At 38.3% G+C, this 22658-nt stretch overlaps 1 protein-coding gene across 2 annotated transcripts in view; it reads right to left on the bottom strand.

Annotated features, from left to right (window-relative positions):
• Nucleotides 1–9683, bottom strand: part of IL17RD (interleukin 17 receptor D) — a 55739-nt gene extending 46056 nt beyond the window's left edge. The window contains exon 1 of one of the 2 annotated variants that reach the window (XM_075096151.1): nucleotides 9494–9683. In XM_075096151.1, the coding sequence (XP_074952252.1) occupies nucleotides 9494–9625 (132 nt within the window). In that variant the 5' untranslated portion in view covers nucleotides 9626–9683. The remainder of the gene's footprint in view (nucleotides 1–9493) is intronic. The other variant, XM_075096150.1, reaches the window with a different exon arrangement.
• Between the last annotated feature and the right edge of the window lie 12975 nt (nucleotides 9684–22658).

The following is a 22658-nucleotide window of genomic DNA, read 5'->3' as shown; positions in this document are numbered from 1 at the left end:
CTCCCTCAAATTAAAAAAGGGAATAGCATTTTTAAAGCCACAGGAGCTATCATTAGTGAAGCATTCTAAGGATTTTCATTAATTCATAGCCAGCCAACCAGGAATTTTCCCACAGCAGTATACAAAAAAAAAAGTCAGAGAAGTCACTGATTGCTTGGTTGGATTTGAATGTAGTCAGAAGTAAGATCAGAAATATCTAGTCCCTCCCACTGATATAAAAGTGAAGAACATAGGGAAGGTCAGAAATTAAAATCCAAGACTGCCCACCAACCACGAGGGAAATTCAGCATTGCCGTATTAGAGTGGGTATAGAAACAGTTATTACATACAGTTTTGTGAGGTAAGAGATTCATATAGATCAGTCATTAGAAATCAATTATTTGGAAGCCTGTAGCACAGAATGTGCAGCTCCAGGCAAAACTGCATGCCTATCATCTCCACATAGCAGCCTCAAGACTTAGATTGATGTTGTCTAGTTGTTAGTGTAATAGCCACTGTTTATAGCAACTTATGACCTGATACACACATTTAGTTAGAGCCCTTTGAACTCTGCATGCTCCTCATTTGTCCCTTACAGTTTCTGTCAACCCAGGGTTCCAGCACAGAAGGAGCTTCTACTTTCAATGTTAGATCACAATACAAAGGTTACAGAAAAAAAAAGAATGGATTTCAACAGCACTTCCCTTGAAGACATTTCAATGATCTCTGCATTACTGTGACATGTTATGCTCTGTACAGCATTTGTAAAGGAAGAGAAAAAGGCCAGGTATAGACTCAAAGACTCCTGGCTTGCAGACTCCATGCTGCCAACAAGAAGGTGCATCTGCCAACACAGAGGTCATGATTTCACAGTCACCTCTGTACACTGTAAGATCACCAAGTGGTACAAATTTGATTCAGATTGGTCATGGACACACAACTCATTCTGTTGAATTAACCAGAGTGTACATTTCAGTTTATGCTTTCAAGACTGCAAGAATATATATGATACCTGATCTGGCACGCAATCTCCTAGGAAAAAGCATCCTCTCACATTTATTTGGGCATATTAGAATAAACAGCATGAGTGATTTGCCCCCAAACCAGATCTACTGTCTTGCTGAATAACAGCCCAAGACCAGATCCACAAGAGTAAGAAAAATAAAGGGCGCTTATGCACCTACAGCTTTAAATGTAAGAGGTAACATGAAGAAAGACCACAACATATGTTTATCATATTTTTGTGACATATATTCCATATGTTCAATATCCATGTTACTGACAGATTTTGACACATCACTGAAAATGTTAATCACTTAACTTGTAGCCAGCATCAATGTGTTTTTCGCACAGTAGGTGAGCTATCAGTCTTTTTCTTCCTACCTGCCCTAGAAGTGCATGGCTCTCTCCTAAAAGATCTTGATGGCTATTCAGAAGTACAGTGTCCTACCAGTGATGTGACTCTTTGGTCATCTAAATGAAAGCAATCCTTTCCCCTACCTTCTGCACTGTGCACACCTGCAGATCGATACTTAAATTAATCTTGTTGTACTTTGTATTTCATCTCTACATAAACCTATTCAAAAGGTTTTGCTAGCCATGATTCCAGCCCTAATTATTGGTAACATAACTAAGAAAAGTATTTGATACTTAACTCTTAACCTTGTCATTACAGATTAAGGAACTTATCTAGGGTCTGTAATGGATTGTTTAACTCGGGTTAAAGGAGGAACAGTGTTTAATGTACTGGATAGCTCTGACAGGAGCAGACAACTACTTTTCTAAGCTAATAGAAAAAATTCATCCACCTGTTTGAAGACATTCATCACCTACTGCCTAAAGAACCTACCAACCAACGGAGGGGGCTTAAAAAGTACAGAAACAGCCTCTTTGTACGTGTCCTTTACTAGAACCTGACAGAGCATTTTGAGTTTCAAATGTTTGAAAAATCCTCATCAACAGGGTGGGGGACCATTGAACAGGATTCCAAATTAGGATGCAGACACTTCCTAGCCACAGAATTAGCTTCCTTTTGCTATTGCCTTACTACCCAAATGATGTGCCAAGAAGAGTGTACCAAGAGGCACGTTCTGGCATACCCGTATGACTTTTGCACCATTATTAGCACAAGGAATAATAAAATAGGATGTCTGGAACAATTCTTCAAAGCCAACAGTGATATAACATTGTAATAGCCTTCAAGTGACACAGAATTCCAAAGAATACAATATATCCTGAAACCTGTGCTGATGCTTGCTAAACCTCTAATCCAAGCTTTAATTATTTTTAATAATCAGTTCAAACCTTGAGAGAACAAATCCCTGCCTGCCCATTTGATTTCCTTTATGCTCTTGGAATCCATCCATACAGTGGTGAGAGGGAACAGGAGGACTAGATCAATGATGTGACTTGTACACGTGGCTTTATGTACTAGTGCTTACACTACCTTTTACAACGTTGTCATCAACGTATCTGGATCTGCCTCTGTGAGGCTTCCTCAGTGGGTTTCTGAAGTTTATTGGCTTTGGGTTTGTTTTGGTCTGTTTTTAAAAAAACAGATCTCTGAAATGCCTTCTTAGAACATCCTCTAGTTGACCTGTCCAGGTGATTTGTTCTAGAACTTATTCCAGGATCATCAGCTGTGCCTCATCTTGTTCAGTTTTTACCACGACAGGCTCCTGTGGCACTGTTTCCACCTCTTCTGCCTCCAGCGCTGCTCTGTTTGGAAGTCTTAAGACTGTACTTTGGGCAGGGAAAAGAATTTAGTCAAACTGCACAGGTATGACTGATAGTTACTGCTGGGCCAGCAGCTGCTCTAAATTGCCTTGTCATAAATGTTTCAAATTTTAGTGTTCTACCTACTAGGTGCACTCTAACTTAACTAACTTCCATCAGTCTCTCTGAGGTACTACTGAATCACAGTAAGTTTGCTTCCTCACAATCATGTTCTTCATTGCAGTCACACCATAAATTAACCAGAAGGCCACTGCTATTCTTCACTAAACAGTGCATTTGGACAATATCTCCTAGGAGTATTTGACTGATACAACCAAACAGAACATGCCCCATGAGCAGTGTGGTTAACACACCAGGTATCAGCTAGCCTTCTGAGCACTGGTGGCAAACGAAGGAATTTGTAAGACAAAAAGCTTGGCAAGCAGAGAGCCATTGAAAGCTGGTGTTACTAGAAGACTTAGCAAAAACTCAAACACTGATACAGAGTCATCAGATGCACCTTCTCCATAAAGTAGGTTACCCTTTTCAAAAACAAAACTTGGGCCCTTATCTATATACATGCCCAACCAAGAAAGTCTGTGTTCGAAGTGTTTTTAAGTCAGATGTAAAAATATTGCTGATAGGCTAAAACCAAAACCAGTTATAAAGTATTTATGGACTTCAGAAAACGCTACAATGTATTAGAAGACAAAATTAAGAAATAAGTTTACTGATAGCTTTCTGAGTTTTGGTGGCAAATAAGTAATCTGTAAGATAGAACACTTGATGTATATAGACCCAGAGAAGAAAACTGGACATCCACTGCAGTTTATTAAGAAACATTTCTTAACTGTACTTTCCTCTGTTACTTAATATTTATTGATTACACAGTTTGACTCACTTCCAAAAATTATAGCTGCTTGTTCTATACCAGTACACCCATTTGATCAGGGACATCTCTGATCCACTGAGGTCACCAATACTTCTTTATAAATCCAGAAATTATGTCTTATGATATGATCTTGAAAGTACAATTTATTAAGTAAAATAGGTTTAAGCATGTTAAAATACACATTTATACTCTGGCTTGGCTAGCAGAATTTTGGATAATCAAAGTGATAATATATATGTTTCTGTTAAATAAATATTTCAGTAAAACTACAGAAATTAGTCTATCCATTACTGGCATAAGCCTGTATTCACTCCTTTAGTAAGTATATATCTGGTTAAAGTCTCCGACAAAATCATGTAGAAGCTTTGACTGCCAAGATGGGTGACTCCTGTTGAGAAGAGCTGGAAACGACAAATAGCTGGACAATACAACAATTGTAAAATACTGTATGCATAAAAGGATAAAATCCTTTTCGAAGTTTGCACTTAAATTTTGATCCTTAAATGAAGTCTCACATTATCATAACCTAAAATTAAATACTTAATATGTACTGATGTAGTCATAGTTCCTTGATTTAAGTTACTGTAACTTGCACTTCCATAAAATAATTTTTCATAATTAATACAGGGAAAAGGATCTAACAAAAGTCTATGTATTTGATATAACTTTGATGTGTTTTTCTAGTGTAATGTATTTATGCATAACGCTCATCTTTAACAAAAAACAACACCTGGTATAGAAACATTAGTATTTACCTAAAGTTTCAGAAAAGAAACATGTATCTCAAAACATACTTCATTATACTGGTAGCAGTGTATGTAAAAACAAAGCAGTATACTTTAAAAATAAATATTTTTACTTTCGAAAATTAAAACTGGCATTCAAGCGTAGCAGTCCTCTGGTAATACTTCACACTCTTCTTATCTTGTTTGGTTCTAAAAAAACATGGTAAATGTATGGCTAAAATTCAGCCTTTGAGCAGAATTAAGCAGGCAACTTCACATCAAAGCTTTGTTTCATCATCTTTAGACTGATCTGTTGGAAAAGACAGCTGGTCCTTATTAAACACCCTTAAATGTTGCAGTTTTCATTAAGTAACTTCCATGTTAGATTAACATTACCAAATAATTAACAAAAGAAAAGCTAGTGTCGTCTAATCATGACTGCTTAACATCTTTTCACTAGTGGCCTATAAAGTATTAATATATTAAAGCAGAACTTGTTCTTAAATAAGTGTCTCAAGATTTTAAATTAACAAGTCTGATACAGTAGTTACTACATTTCTGCTTCCACAAAAGCAGGTTTTGGGGGAAACAAGGTAGGGAGCGGAGTTTGACATCCAAACTAGATCTAGAGAAGAAATTAATAAAATCTGTTACAGTCCTACGAGATTTCAGCTGCAGAAATCTTGTTAGGTCAACAGCTTAGAAATTAGCATCATATACAAATTTTCTAATTGCACACCAACGTACAAGGAGATATAAATTTTTGTTGTTAATACTTAGTTTCAATTACACAAACAGGCTTATGTTTCCATAATTTTGTTCTCTAAGTTGTGTGTTTGAATGCTGATCCTGAAACCACAGCATTTAAACTGTATAGCCTCATAGTTCCTGAAGAAACATTCCTCTGCGTATTTAAAAATTAGCATACTTAGGGTACTTGGTGCATTTTTTAATTAACTTACATAGGCAGACTGTCACCCACACTTTTTGACACTAGAGTAAAAATGGGGTCACATTCTCTGCTACCTTACCCAATAAATGAAACTCAACACCCCCCCACCCCCCAAAAAACCCCAACAAACTCTGGAGTGATCTTGAAGCCAAATTCTAAGTCAAATGAAAGTAACAGATGCCTACCTGGATGACTGACCGTGCTTGCAAAGCCTTGCACTCAACATGTTGTATTATATCTAATCAGAGAAATGCACTAAGCTTTAAATGACATCTGATCAATTCTAAAATGCTATCACATAGTTCTATAAGCCCATGAAGAAAAATCTGTTGATTCTAAAAGTTAAAAAAAAGTGGGGGATACAGAACTGCTGGCATCTGGTCTGCAGAGCTTTCAACCAACTCTGGAACTGTCTACAGATTAAAGAACCCCCTGATGGCAAACATTAACACCTTCCACCATGCTTCATCTCAGGTCTGTTTTCTGCCCACTACCCTTAAAAATTTTTAAATACTCTGCAAGAGAAAATCTGATTTCATTAACTGTTGAAAAATAATAACAAATAAATGGAGGAATTTAAACTCCAGTAAATTATTTCTTACCATTTGACAAGGTATTCTTCCTCCTAAAGAAAGTTCCCAAAACATACCCTTAGCTGGGAAAATTATTTCAGTATGACTAAACGCTGTGCTCAGTAAAATCCTAGCTGTAGAGAATAATGAGTGTGTGTTGGAAGGAATGCTTGAGGAGATAAATGTAGGGACATAGCAGCATGAGCCTAAAGAATAATGAGATAGGCAGAGATTCTGGTAGTGGAATGGTAGGAAATGGGGATCTTCAGAGTCTCTACTACGAAAGTGAAAAGGAAACAGAAAGCTCCTTAAATAACAAGCATAGAAGATGGCACAGGGAGAGTTTCAGGCGAGAATGCACAGGAACAGAGACCCCTACTATGCCTGATAAGCTTTGCTTAGCAGAGCAAAGGAAGGTACAACCCTCTGCTAACAAGGCAGGGGGGGGCCTGTGTGTGTGTGTGTGCAAGTTTTGCTAAAATGTTTTAGTATTTATTCTTTCTCAGCATACAGTCTCCTTAAATTTAAGCTTTATACTGTGCACAGTTCAGTGCCAGGAACTTCAGAGGAATTAAACATATGAAAAAAATTACTCATGTGTGTAGTCCCATTAGAATCTACAAAATAACTTGAGAGTAAAGTTGCTCATGTGTTTAACACTGAATAAATGAATCTGAAATGTATTCAAATCATCATCAGAGCCCAAGTCTGTCTTCTCTGTACACCTCATGGCTTTTTTATAGGATGAAAAAAATTCAGAGACTGCTTTTCCAGAATAGCTCCCCATGTGGACATATTTATTCTAGATTAAAAGAGGCCCTTCCCCGATTTATTTTTTCTGGATAAAGATATGCATATGATGTAGTAAAAGACCATCCATATGGAAAGCTACTTTGCAATACTATTCTGCTTTAAGCAAGCGTTCTACCTTAATCTGAAATAACATTAAGTGCAGGAATACATTAAAACTTCTGTTAAACATCAGTGAAAGAAATCCTAGACTTAGTAAAGTCAATCCAAATCCTGGATCCACTGAAATCACTGATGACTCTTAGCAACAGTAATGTTAAGTTACTCATCCTGATATTAACTGCTTTCCTGCTGCAGATGTATGTTGAGCTTGCAAGACAAATGCCAAAGTATTACTGAAGAAGGTGATTAATATAGGCATATATTTTGAGCTGAAAGTTGTAAAAAAAAGAAATCACATCTAAAGACTTTAGCTTTGAAAACGTTAGCCATCAAGAACAACTTCAGGAGCTATGAATCAAAATATCAAATACTTCCTTATCACATTCTTTTAACCATAGTCCAGTAACATGCTTTCATCAAGTCAAGCGTCTACTGCCCCATAATATTGAGGAGACTTAAAACTGTATTTTGGAGAGCGAAAGGAAAACAAACATTGTTTTTATAAATGTACCAAGACAGAACAAAGATTTTAAAAAACAACACTCAAACAATAAGAAAAGATTCATAGCGGTGGGAAGTACACCACACATTCACCGTTTCAGCAGAGGAAAATATCCAACATGTGTGTATCTGAATATACCTACAAACACCCAGCTGCCTACATTTTATTTCTCCTTAAACAACTATTAAAAGTAACTGATTTTTTTATTGTGTATTTATGCCATTGAGAATTACCTCAATTCAACTGCTTCATTTAATGCAATCTAGACATTTTTACTTTCTCTATATAGAATGTTAAGATTTATTCATGCTCTTAACATACATTAATTAGACACTACTTATAAATAACCTGCAAGAATATGTATTTGAATAGGATACAATTACTTCAGGGCTTGTGTCTTTTCAATCAGTCAGTGTCCCTGCAGTGTTTAGAGTGGCAGAGGGGAAGTGGCCTGTGGTTAAACAGAGGAAATACCAAGGAATTTTAATAGAGCAAATAGTCTCTTTACTTCCTACAGAGTACTACTTCAAAGGCATCCCTGCTCCAGAGCAGACAATGTGTTAGAGGGGCCATCAGTCATTTAATAGCATGTCAAGTCTACTCAAAACGTACATGCAGACCAAGATAAATACCACATAACTGAGACAATAGGTACCATCCTGCAGTCATTACTCAAATAAATGTTGCCCTGCCTGGATTACGTAGGCAATCATAAGATTGGTATTACAAAATCAGACTATGAAATTATAACTAAATAATCAGACAAGATATCTATCAAATTGGCTAGGAAAGTCTGAACTTGAAGCTGAAAATATGATAAAAACAGAACCCAGTACAAATATTTAATAAGCTAAAATGTACATTTATTGTGAGCAATAAAGACAAAGGGGGGTTTATGTGAATTGGAAAGAGTGTAACCTTTACTGATCTAAAAGCCAGTCAAAATAATTATATTAAAAGAATTATGTTGCGGTACACTCAGGTTTAATACATACAATGACATTACGTAAACAAAAATAAATCCAATACAAACTGCATGTGTATATTTCTATCAACGTCAAAATGCACTAATCAAGTGTTATGACTTCTAAGAGTGATAACTTACTTAACAGCTGATGCAAAACTTGACAGAAAGATACTCGGTGGTCGCTCTGAGCATGTGGAGTATCCTGCCTGTGTCTGGTGAAACGTACAATAGACATACCGAGCCAAAACATTTTATTCCTGATTCTCAGTTAGAAAGTCCTAACAGGGGAGTCTAAAGGTTCAACAATTCCATCCAACACAAAGATTTAGGTCTTATGCTTTATCAGGGTTTGAAGTTTGTTTTTCCACACTCTTCTTTTACACTTTTTCCAATGCTTTCGCCTTTCTAAACTGTGCCCTACAAACTTCTGAACTGTGCTTTGCAGTAACGTTCTCAAAAGATCTGATCTGAAACCAAGAAAATCCTTAGTGACAGTCTAACAAAAAGGAAAAGCAATGAAAGTCAGCCGTGTTCCCTCCGGTGTTCCTGGATCACCACGCTTCAACTAAATTTGTAACGAGACATCAGGAGAAAGGGAAAAAAAGCCAAAACAAAACACACAACTCGAAAGTTATTTAAAATATCAAGAAAAGGAAAAGCAATCAAGAAACGTCTGAGAGCAGAACACCAGAAACAGGAACAAAAGGTAAAGACCAGTAACAAAATGTTTATCACCTTCCTCCCTCCTTCCCCCTCCCGTAAATTTCCTACATCCTCTGTATAATGATCAGGCCCGAAGCTAAGACCCCAAGCCGGCCTCGAATCATTAAAATAACAAAGCCCAAGTGATCGCTTTTATCCTCCTGGCAGCGCAGGTCCACTTAAGGAAGGGGAGAGAGCTGGTGGTAAAAGACCTGTTGAGTGACTTCTTCACACTCGCCGCTTACGGGACGCCTCCCTCCCTCCGCGGGCGAGAAACCCACAAACATCCCTTCCCGAGAAATGCCACCCTTTATTCCGGCCGCAAGCTGACTGCCCGAGCCCTCGAGCAGCGTTACTAGCTGCAGAAGTCGTTTGCCCCCCGACGGCAGCCCGCTGCCTCCCGGCCCCCGAGGGAAGCACCCCTCGCACCTGCGCTGCGCGCCCGCCCGCGGGACAGCACCCCGCGCTGGCACTCTCAGCATCTCCCCTCAACACGGCAGCCTGCAGAAAAGCCCCGCTCCACGCACACGCCTGCCCGCGGGGGGACCCGAGCAGCAGCGCTTCGCCCCACTCACCCTCCCGCCGCAAGCATCGCCCGCCGAGCCCCTCCTGCCGCTGGCTCCTCCAGCGGCCCCTGCGAGCCGCTGACAACCGAAACAGGCGACGAGCGCGAAGAGGAAAGAGCCGAGCTGCAGCCCCGGAGCCATGGTCCGCAGCGAGCCCGGCGAGCGGAGGCGGCCCGGCGGCGGGGGCGGAGGAGGGCTGCTGCCGCCGCCGCTGTCCGCATGCGCGCCGCCCGCCCGGGGGCGGAGGGGCTCCTCCTCGCCGGGCCCGGGCGCGCCCCCGCCGCTCGCCCCCGCCCCGCCGGCGGCGCCGCTGGCCCTGCCGCGGGCGGGGGGAACCCGCGGCCTCGGTGGGCGGCGACGGTGGCGATCAGCAGGACACCCTCTGCCACCCGGGGGCACTGGGGAGGCGGGGCCGCCCCCGTCCGCGGGGAGAGGGGCCGCTCGGTGCTGCTCTCCTTGGAATAACGGGGCTCAGCTACTGCCCGCTGGCGCGGCCCCATCTCCCCTCCGTGCTGCGCTACCGCAGCGCTGCGCCGCTGGCTGCCCCGCGGGGCTGGCGTTCTTCGCCGTAACCCGGGGATGTGGGCTTCTGGTTTTTCCCCGCAAGCAAGGAAGGATGGGTGCCACGGGAGCGGTCGTCGTGAAACCATCGCGGTGCAGTCTTTGTACTTTGCAAGATGAGGGCCGCGGGCCAAAAATTAATCCCAGGTCTTTAGCAATTAAAAGGAATTCATGAAATACTAAGACAAGCTGGAGGAATATACTATCGTAGAATTTCAGTTGCAGAAAACACAATACAAGTTGTACGTAGCAATAAATGTTTCAGCTTTTTCAGTTGGAGTCTCTACAGTTAATTTCGGTATTACATGCTTTGACAAAACATTTTTCTTTAAAAGAAAATAAATAACCTTCCTAATAAATTTCAAATGCAAGCTGCTCTGATACATCAGTGAATCATATCAATTACAAACCCCTTGCCTGAAGTTCTCAAAATCATTGAAGAGACATCAAAGCCCAAGGCTCCTCCAAAGCACAGGACCCCAGTGTAGTTTAGCTCAAGGGACCTCGGGGGGCCATTAGGTCTGACTGACTTTAGGACTACTCTGAGGAGACAGTTTTAGATCAGGCAGTTGAAGGACTCGTCGTACACCACTTTTACACATCACTTAACTCCAATTATTTTTGAAGATTTTCATTTTAGCACTTTCTGTTGCCATGATTAATGTTAGCCAAAAACATAATCCTAATGGAATAGACAAGCCCATCAGCATTATAAAAGACATTATGGTTTGGATTAAAATAGTATGCAAAAGCACCAATAAGCCAATCAGCTGAAAGGAAACATGACCCGTCAGTAATTTTTAAACTAGTGCTGGTTTTACACCTATCGTAGGGTTTTTGATCCTTTGTGACTATTGGCAAAAAAAAAACCAAACAATAAAACTCTCTCAAAGCGTTTGTTTAAGTTGATGAAACACAGTTCTTGCACTCACAGTTACCTTTGAAAACAGGTTTGTGACTTCAGGATGGTCAAAGCTGTTTGCTGTGACGAGAACAGAAATTAAATTCTTGCCATTGAACATATTTAGCACAAATTGGAGATAAGGCCATAGTCTTTTTAGGGCTCTGGGAACTAATGATGCTTACTTTTGATCTCCATTTCCCCTGCAGGCTGGAATTCTGAGAAAGGGAATATTAACGCTACTCATTCTACAGGCTGAATTTCACTGATTTTATGATGAGATTTTTTTTCTAAGGTCAAGTATATCCCAGACCAGAATTAGAGTTTAGCATGTTTTTTCACTGTACACCATGCCCTTCTATCTGGGTATTCTTGCTTTACTCAGAAGTGACAAAGCAGGCTTGAAAACTACATAAGCTTTTTTTTTTTACATCAAGTCGGGCTGTATAAAAACTGTAAATAACTAGTCCTTTTATGTTTTAATACATTACAAAGGACATAAAGCAACCCAGTATCATGGCTAATGAAAGGAAGACATATGGACATTTATTTACAGGACAACAATGCCTCTGCTGCCCATAACCAACAAGCAATGACTCCCCCTGTTGAACACATCTCCTTCTAAACTATGGGGAAATCTGTTTGACATTTTGTGTTAATAGAGTTCTAGACTGCTGGAGAAGCTGAAATATTTAAGTGAGAATGAAGAGGGAAAATCAGTATTATTCGTGCTATTGATGAATTAACCTACAATAATTTTAATATAAACCAAGATACAGAATGAATAGTGACATCTCCTAGGTAGCAGCATAGCTGAAGAACCCTCAGCTACCACTGGTACCCAGAAAGCAGCAAAATCATCAGTCATATTTACTAAGACCTCAGACTTATTGGCACAAAGCAAAGATGCCATCTGACAAAATCAGCGTTGATGCCCTCTTCCCAATAGCTCAGCTTAAGCTAAAAACAAAATGACACATCTGAAAAAAATTATCTCCATACAGCCACCATGTCCAACTTGCTAACGGGAATGAACTGACTGAATACAGAAGTATTGTATTGCTTTGTATGCACTGACAATAACTGCCACTGAAATCTTTTGTGGAAATGGGTAGGGGAGAGGTGGGAATCAAATGACAGCAGTTAATATTTTTAGCTAGATTCTCCAAAATGCTGCTAGCTGATGTAAGGGCAAAAGTGGCTGTGGGGACTCTGCTTTTCTGTAGGCTCTTTTGTCCTTCTTACAACAGTCTCTTGTTTTCAAATAGTGTAGAACGCAAAATATCCAGAAGTCATGGGTATCAATATCATGCATTCTACAGCTGGTTTTGGTTGCCACTCCACTGTCTTGCTTAAAGCTAACAAACATATTTGTTTTTTCTTCCCCTTTCTGAGCAGCTGTTCCCAGATGGAGGCAACAGTGAGAACGCAGCAGTTTCTATAAAACCATGAAAACTTATGTAGTAAAAAGTTCTGACAACACGGTTAAAAATTCCCTCCTGAATTTTTCTATCGCTCAGCAAAAATTCCTTCTTAGACTTGGAAGTTGTATGCTCCGTCCATACTTCATGTTTCTAGCACCAAAATCTCCCAAGAGAGACTGACTTTGCAAAAGGAGTTATAAAAAAGCTCACTTTGGGCCAGAAGGCATGCATCGTGCTTGTAGAAGTACTCAGCTGACTCAGACAATCATGACTATTGCAGTATCACACTTCTGTTGCAGATATCCACCACCCACTGTTAGGAAATGAACCAAGCAGACAATATGCTAAAAGATCGGTCACATCTCAGAAACCTCTTACAGGTCTGGAATCATAAATTATCATCTCACTTCCCATAAAAGCATAAATATAATGCCAGAGCAGAAAATCCACAATGCAAGAGTCTTCTGGAACTTCATCTGGTGGATACTAGAAGGCAAAAACCCCAGATCTTTTGATAATAACCACTATACTGGAGTGTCCCACTTACACAGGTATGGTTTACCTATGGAATGAACACCTAGCATAAAAAGGAGGAAGACCTTCCAGTATTAAACCTTAAGAACAAAATTAGAAAGTGTGAAATCGATGTGGACACCCTCAGCAAGGACATGAACATTCCCACCAGTGTCAAGGGTCCTAGAAATAAAATCTTCCATATTATACCATGCCATAGTTGCAAAAGATCTGGCTAAGCTCAAGTGAAAGATTATCAACTGATAGGACAGTGACTCCAGGCCATAAAACTGAAATTTGAATAAAATCTATCAATTATTATGAATAATTATCTTGTTCAAGGCAACTTTAAAATTACTAGGCCTTGAGAAATTTGCAAAGAATTCATGAAAAACACTGCATTCTGAAAGGAAAATCTGTATTGCTTTTCCCATTTTATAGACGGGGAAACTTAAGCACAGAGTCATAAAGATGCCTGCTTTTATGTCTTGCACACATGCTCAGGGCTAAACCAGTAATTAGATTTGGAGTCAGGAAAGACTCTGCCCCCTAGTAAGACAGGAAAGACCCCTGGGTGTAGTGTTTTTTGTTTGTAATTTGCTTCTTTCTACAGACACACACTCTACTTCCTAAGGTCATCCAGACATTACCAGTGGGTGCTTAAAATACTGTGGGCCGTGGAGCCCAGATACAGCCTCCAAAACAATTCCATCCAACTGGCTGCTCGTATCTTACGAATGGCAAAGGGCACAGCATGCTGTCCTGGCAGCCAACTGCTTCCTGCTGTGTCCAAACATTTATTGGCACTTCTAGATTAGCTGCTGCTGTGTCCAGATGGGGCTTGAAAGTGGAATTAGATGCATGAATTCTGCTTCGACACTGGCAGCCACCACCCCTATATCCAGATGCCTTGCAACAAGTCCTTGAAATTGAGCATCCAGTCCTTAATGCTGAATAAGCTAGACCTTACAGAATCCTTTGTAGCGTACAGGCAGTAATATTTCTTTCCTGCTCACTTGTTATGTCACACTGTCAGGTTTGAGCTTTTTTCTCAAAAATCTCAAGTCTGCCTTCAGGTATTTGGGTGCATTTGGAGGCTTGTAGAGTTGAGAGATTAGAGTGTGAAAGGTGTTGTGACCTTTCTGGATGACTTAGTGTCTTCTACAGGAAATTGCACTTAATGACCAAGGAAGTTTCAGTCCTATATTCCTAAAGGCTCAAGTCAGCATCCGATGTAAGGGTAAGTTACAGTGAAAAGGAACCATCTGAAATAAACCAAACGGTCATTAAATGAAAATTACCTCTGATCACCATCAAAAATAACAATTTATCAGTGAACCACGGATGCAAATCTTCATATAATATTACTATTCCCCAGTCCTCACAGTTCTCTGTATTGTATACAGGCCAGCTTGTTCTGCTGGCAGAGAACATTTGCAGTCAAATGGTAACTCTTGGTATTTCTGTTTAGTTTTTCATCTGTTTATTCATATAAATATGAGAGATGATTCAACTTACTGATGTGCCACCAAATACATATCTCCCTGCTCCAAAAGCATGCTGAATTGACTCTGTGGCCCCATGTCATTTCTGAGAAAAGAGGGAGCAGGGCAGGACCACATCTTTCAGCAGCAGTCTTCTGTTACACTGGATTAAGTGTAATATGAAACTGCATGTTTAGAGAAAAGTAGATTTGTGATGCAAAGAAAATTAAAAATGGCATGGAAGAGTAATTTTTCAATGAAAATTCTGCTGAGCTAGAAATATTCCAAACCAACAACTGTATCCCGAAAGTTATGCATGTTTTATTCTTTAGCAATAATTGAATAATCATTGATGTTTGATTTTAAAATAATATTTTTCTGCAATATAGGCATCAATCAACTATTAAAAATGCAAATAAAGATCCCCACAATGCAGTTTGTATAAACACTAGAAGTGGTAATAAAGTCACATTTTTACAAAAGTTTCTCAGTTTTCCTTCTAATCTTAACCCTTTCTTATTACAGCACAAAACCTTCCATCCAGACAGCTTGTCATTTTCCTTCTGCAGGTAAACATGGTGGGGGAGGAGGGGAACAAACCTAACCTGATTTAACAGTCTATTCTGAAATTCAACAGCATCTTGCGGCAATGTCTTCAAAATTAATCCTAGCACGCTAAGGGACCCCTCACTGAGCATAACCTGCCTTAAACCCTTTCCCATTTACCTGAAGGAGAGCTATTTGCTCAAGCGCTTCAGGATGACATCATTCGTTATTTGAGACTGAAAAGCTAAGGGCAATTAAGGCTAAAGAAAATGTTTTGGAAGTTTTTTGTAATTCAAATGCATAGAGACACCACTAACAGATACGTTTCAGAACAACAGGCCAGAAGAATTAAAAAAAAATAATCTTACTATTGTGTCACCATTACAAGAAGATTGGAAAGCACTTTGTCAATAGCCCCTCATTCCACTCCCACTAAGGGAAATACACAAATAAAACAGGAAGGCTGGAAGCCTTTGGAAATTGCAATCTTTGTTTACATAACAGATACATAACAATATTTCAGAGGAGATTTTAAAACATTTTATAGCAAATTTACAAAAGAGTCCACAGCAATTCTACAAGACTGGGCTTAAAAAAGAGGAAGGGTCCTGTTAGGAATGGCAATTGTTGCTGGCAGCCCTACCTCTCAAACAAACTCAAGGTCCTTTTTATTTACAGTATGGCGCAATCTTTTAAAACAAAAATTTGAAGCAGTTGGATATCAGGACTGAGTTAGCTGCTTATTTTTTGAAAGAGTAAGATAAATATGCAGATAATAATAGACTAATCAAACACAATGAACAAAATTTGTTAATACTTACATAGAAAGTTAATGCCTATTAACATAAGTTACAACAGATAATTATTATTTGTTTCTAGTTAGATGATAATAGTAACAATCACTGAAAACCCCACTCCTACTAAATTGTAATTTGTGATAGAACTTATTGCCCAGGACCATATGTTCACAGAGGAAAGAAGTGAAAGATTGGATCAGTTTTCTCATTTGAACAACTGCTACAAGAAAAGGAAGTTTTCCACGTAACTTAGGTTCACAAAAATATCTAGCCACAGCCAACTGCATTCTAAGGGCAATGCTGATGCCTTGTTAGAATGCTTCCCTACGACTTCCTTTCTCTGTCAAAATGAATTAAAGCAATTTGCAGTTATATTGTCAGACAGCCACATCCCGTAGCATAGAATAAGATGCTGTTCCAACTCTAAAGTGAGAGAATTGCATTTCGCTGTATGCCTCATATCCAAGTATCTATCTGGTAACTTACAAATACTTGATTCAAGAAAGAAATGGAAGTGGATACTATCACAGTGTTTAATACTTTACCCTGATTGAACATTTTGAAATGCAAGACAAACTGTTAAGAAATGTACATTATTTAAACAGCACAAAGTCAGTTCTTATCCTTCTAATGTGATAAAACAATGACAAATGAAAAGTCTGGTGGTAATCAGTGTTTCTGCATGGCAAACCTTTGCATTGTCAACATTGTGTTTACTATCACAGAAGAATTGTATTAGCAGATATTGTACCAGAAGTAATTCTAAGTTTTACACTCTAAGGGATGGGGTTTTTTAGAATTACTGGCCACTTTGTCAAATGCTTTCTGGAATGTAAAAAGATTCTGCTACTAAAAATTGATTATGTTAAGCAGTCTTATAAACATGTACTCACGAAATCAGCCTAAATTAATTTAGAGGCAAGATTTTAAAAGGTTGGCTGCCCAAAACTGAAATCCTAAGGTAATAGCTAATTATTAATAGTTCAGGCTATCAAAAAATGAAGCACCCAACAACTTTCACTAAGTTCAGTTCAATACTGACTATTCAGAACTTTTGAAAATCAGGCCCAATGTCAAGCATTTATATGCACGTACAATATAAATTTGGTCACAGATTTTGTACAGTTAAGTAAGTAGTTAACTAATTAACAGTCTGACTCCTCACTGCAGATTTTACCCAAAAATAATTTAAGGGCGGGTAGGACTGTAATTATAATATCTAGCCACAAGAGGGCAAAAGCAGCCCAGCATTTTTATAGGCATTTCAACTACAGTGTGTTACCACTGTTTCAAGATTTATGAATTTAAAGTCTGATTTAATATGAAAAAGCAAAGTGTTTAAGATTCAGCTAATATATAGCCAAGAATCTTTAATGCAGGATATTTGATCTGCTGTTGTCTTAATTTCCTTACTGTGGCATCATTCAGAAAAATTGAATCCCAAGATATTCTGGAGTGTAACTGATGGATACAATATCATTCTAAACATTAGAAGAATGTGACACCTATCATTAAAAGATATATATTAATTTTCATTTAATATATACAGCTTAATTTGGTTATACATGGACAAAAGACTGCCCCGGAATCTATAAATTGTGGACACCTTAGAATTAGGAAAACGATATGGACTCATAAATTAAAAATTCAGTGTTAAAAGTGCAATAAAGGATTAGAGGAAAATAAGGTATAACAATTAATTTGGTGCAGGGTTACAGATTTTTTTAAAAAGGTCACAATGAGATAATGAGTTTGAAACACATGCTTACATATGCAGTTTAGAAATGGCAAACTCCCAGAATTTTATAGTGATTAATAACAAGGCTAATAACATAACTTTTAGTGAAGGAGGCTACCTTATACAACCAGCTACTTTCTGTCCTTTTTGCTCCAAATTGCACAAGATTAAGGAAAAGAGTAATAGACTGCACTCATTGGGTTCTCCAGCCATCACAGTGGCAGAGGAAAATCTGGTTTAGGAGCTAGCAAAAACAAAACATTGGACTGTAAATCCAAAAAGAAGAAATATGGTTTTTTACTCCCAATCCAGATATGGCATCACATTTACAGGCCACACATACAGTTCCTTATGACATCCCAAGCCATATGACCATGCTTGAAAATTGGTATCAAAAGCATCACTTGTGCCCTGTTTGAATCAACAAATAGATATTCAGTTTGCTAAAGGCACTAGACTTTACACCAACTGATTTGCAACGTGGATAAAAACACACTTGAAAAATCTATAGTTTCACTGCTTTTTTGCTCTTCTTATAATTTTTTAATGAAGGCACAGGCAATGCACCACTTGCTCTATCACTCCGATACCATCACCATACCACATTCATATGATCAAATATAAAACACACTTGGTCATATAAAAGTCATTGCCAATTACACCACAGCTACACAAAACCCTGTATATCCCTAAGCATTTTTGATCATGCTCTTACCTCATTGCTAATAAACAGCATCTTGCAAAAACAGATATTAGAAAACATTCAATTTATTGCTCTTCTAAACTCAACAAATACATGATTAGTTTTCTATTTTGCTAGTCAATCTAAAAAAGCAAAACTGCAATGCTAATACTGTGCCATGCTAACGCAGCACTTCAGACTTTCTGAGATTCTCCTGATATGGTCTAAGAACATACTGCCGGCCCATGCCGATATCATCTTTGGGTGCCCAAAACAGAAAGACTGGTCTTCCACATTTTCTGTCTAACCCTTTCCTCCTCATGTCAGGCAAGTAAAGGGACAATTCCCACACAAAGGGATCTAGAACTGATGGCTCTTCAACAGCCCTAGATTCTTCTCCCTTACTAACAATCCTGTTGGCCTACTGTGAAAGCATGAACTTCCTTTGTAATGCAACAGATCAGATAGGCTCCTTCCCACCCCCCCAAGATGCTGAACAGCCCCAGTTCCCCCTCACATAATGATCATTACTACTTTGTCTTTTTACTGTTCCATTACCAAATAAATATATGAGATATTCCAAATAGCTCTAATAAAAGTATCAGAATATGATTCTGAGTCAAGATGAATCCATGACACGAGTAGCAGGACACGAGATAGTAATTTAGATCAATCACCATTGTTCAAAAGTATTTCTGAAAATAAAATATTTCCCATCCAATTATGTCATACTAAGTCCTTTAATATGAAGGGACAAATAGCATCAACCTAACAACTGAGAGGGAAACTAAGTCAATCCAAAGAATCAAAACAAAATATATTTTACAATTTCTAAAAATTTCTAAAAATTTCTAAAAAGCTTTAGTTTTGTGATTACTAGTTAACCCTTAGAGTTAATCTCAACTGTTTAAAATTAGCTTAATTTCATGTTAGGTAAACTGAAGGTGTGTGCAAATGATTTTACACTACTTTTGTGCAAGTCTCTTGTTAAATCCAGTCATATAAATGCTGGATGACTTTTGAAGCCACATTTCCTTTACATAATGTTATGAATAGAGCATTAATCTTCTTACATGCAACTCTAAGAAGTCCTGGGTTTTGTTGCTTTAGAAGTATTTTCAATACAAAACTTTGAAAAACTGGAAAAATGTAGAGGTACCCACGCACACCAGGAAGATTATAACAAACACTTGGCTGGTGTGCTAGCTTCCTATTTGGAAGCACAGACTTGACAAACTAAATAATTGCAAATTCAAAGTTTTATATGACAATTTAATGAACGGTGTTCTAAATCTGGGCTTTCAGTACTAACATTGGTAATTTAAATTATGTGTGCTGCAAGTTGGAATATTACAATGGAACTTTGGAAACACTGGTTCCTTGGTATAAATTAATTTGAATCTGCCTTTAGACCATGAGCATAGTTCATCTTTTTTGGTCAGCACTGGGCATTGCTGAAGTTTGTGGTTAGAAAAAAATGTTAAGACGGAGACCCTAATTAAGAAAAGAGCATCAATTTAAAACAAATAATTATGCAGCCCAGCATCCTGATTAGGGTCACAGGCACTGGACCTATTTCAGGCAAGCACTACTAGAATGTTTAAGTGCCATCACAGTCAATGACAGAAGCCCAGTATCAACCTGACCCTAGCCTAAATTGTAGCTGTTGATGGATGTTGACGTAACAGCTTGCCAGTATTAAGAGTGAGGGTCAAATGACCACTGGAGCCAATGCAAGGCAACGTGGCTGGAAGGAGGTTGTGGCTTCACAAAGCTTAAGTCAGAATAGGAATGAAGAAGACTGAGACTTTTCTGATCACAGTTCTGAAAGGCAGATAGACAAACAGAAACATTGCAAGGAAAAATATGCAAAACTGGAGCGGGACCTGATTTCAGCATGCATGGTGGCCTCTTCTGATATAGTCTCATCCACTATAATTATTTGGACTGGTTGTGCCTATAGACAGATAACATAGCTTATTACACGTATTACCGAGGTAGCCCAGAAAGCTGCATATTACCAGGGAGCACAAGATTAGAAAATCCTGTAAGGTCTAGACTAATATTTTTTTAAGATGGAAAAAAAATCAGCTGTATTTATGAAAGTGATGGCTACAGTTTAAACCCATGCTGGTCAAAGTAGGTATAAATGTAAATTTAGAGGTTCTCCTTTAACTCGTTGATGCATTTACTTTGTATAGAACAAGCCAAGCCAAGATGAAGCAAATAATGCAATTATGCTATTAAGCATTTTACCCCTCAGCAGTATGTGCAACACTCTTAGTACCTTACACCAATCATCCTTCTGGTAACATTTGCTAATTGAGCCCTGGATACCAGGGCTTGTGCTACTATTATTCTGCTATTATTCTACACCTTCTCTTAAATTGCTTTGTCAGACTTCCGTCACTTGAGACAAGTTCCATTGTAAGAGACATTAGGTGTATTTAGGTATTTGCCAGATAATAGAGTAAGGTTCTTAGGCACCAATCTGTACAGATTAGTCTAATCTGTTGCTGATGGAAACCTTGTTTCCAACAGTAAAGTAGACAATAGTTTCAAATTACTTGGAATAAGGTTAAGCTATGGGCAATATATGTTTTGAGGTGAGAAGGAAAACAAATTAGTACTCATGCATTCCCAATATTGTCTTTACCAGATCAGGTAGGTATCTGAATTGAGATCCCAGCTTCTCTAAAAACTATTCCTAATAGATTTGGCTCCATTTAAATGGCTTTATTTGTGAATGTTCTCTTAAGTATTTTTGAATTCAGGGTACAACAAAAGTTCAGTTAGTAATGTTATTTCCTAAGTCTTACAAAGCATGGATAATTAACATTGCAATATTGGATAAAAGTATGTTATTTTCACAAAAAATATAGGATTTCCAGGAGCAAAGTCAATCAATTCAAGATTTTAGAAATTTTATAAAAATGAAGGCAATAAGCCCACGAAATTAGAGACAAAAAATGGAAAATACTTGTAGTCTGGTTCTAAAGTAATGCAGCTTTTCAGTAATATTTTTCAGAAAATGTAGAAATAGTTTCTATTTAAACTCTTATATCTCAACCTATCATCCAACATATCAGCTAAGGACTGAAGTCAGATCATCCTTGCCTTTAGCTTTTCCTAATATGACACTACATAAAATTAAGATTTTTCTGTCACCCCTTTACTCAGACTTACCTCTCATTCTATAGGACAGCAGATATCACGGGTACAAGCATTGAGAAAGGAAGAGCAATACTTGGGTTTGTTCATGATGTAACAGGTACAATGGTATCCTGGAAAATCCTAAACTAATTGCATTTTGCTATACCTTGCAAACATGCAGCAAAGCTACATTAAATCGTCCATTATAACAACTGAAATACATAGAGATGTCCTAAGAAAGAACACAAACTGAAGGAAAAGCAAAGCATGTTAGAAGAGATATAGGAATCAAAAACAGTAGGCACAGGTCTTTAAAATTTTAACACCTACTCTCTTCTAGAGACTATACTACACTGGAAGTAACATTAAAAAAAAAATCTGTTGTAATTTTACTATTATTAAACAAGAAAGTGCAATCTAACTGTATTTGCACTACTAAACCACTGCAAGAATCTATGGATTTTTCTCCCCTTTTTGGTATTTACATTTAGCCTATATTACCAATGATATGCTGAATTCTGTGTCCTCGGTGTCCTGACTTCAGAGAACTTGAGTGTCAGACTGCGAACAAGCCTGGTGGCTAAGGTGTATAGATTGAAGTCTTTGGCTCAAATTCTTCCTCCAGTGAAAATCACAGTACTTTGTATAAAGCAAAACTTTTTCCACAAGAAACCTGGAAACCAACATCATAGCTCAGTGGCTAGGCATTCCTTCAATGTGGGACAGTCAGACTGAGATCTAAACTCTGATTTAGACGAAAACAATTTGAATGTCATAAGCACTCACATAATTTCTTCTTCCTAATTTTCAGAATTTTTCCCAATGTTCTTTTTTTATAAATATAGTATTGGTTCAAAATAAGTTATTTTTCAAGTCAGCCAAGTGGGAAAACCCAATTAACAAAGCTTTATGTCTAAATTCTTTGGGATTTACTGGTTCTTTCAGATTTGCAGATTGAAATATTATTTAAAGTCAGTGCTTCAGCCTAACACAAAATGATTTTTTGTATACACAGCTGGGCCCATGCAGAATGTATCTATAAAAAGTAACACAGGCTGAAGTCTCAGTCAAGTACACCAGCACTTCAAGCAAGTGCTTAAAGCTCTGCTGAACAAGGAACAGTGTAAACCCATACTTACGGTGTTTTCCCACATCATGGTCATGAAGAGTTGGGTTTTTTGTATAAGGCTCTCCTTATGCATATTGACTTCAGGCTGAATATCAAATATGAGAATAATTAACTTTCATGTACTGTTTGATAAAAATGAATTCAACACCCTAAAATTAATGGCAATGATCTGGATATCTGCTCTGGTCCCAGCTGATTTGATCCTGTGAAATGCTGCGTTCTATCATTAAAAGATAATGAGGGCAA

Source organism: Phalacrocorax aristotelis, chromosome 6, assembly GCF_949628215.1.
Source record: "Phalacrocorax aristotelis chromosome 6, bGulAri2.1, whole genome shotgun sequence".
Taxonomy (NCBI): Eukaryota; Metazoa; Chordata; class Aves; order Suliformes; family Phalacrocoracidae; genus Phalacrocorax; species Phalacrocorax aristotelis.
The sequence above is the reverse complement of the archived record's forward strand: the minus strand, read 5'-3'. Positions and strand labels throughout refer to the sequence as shown.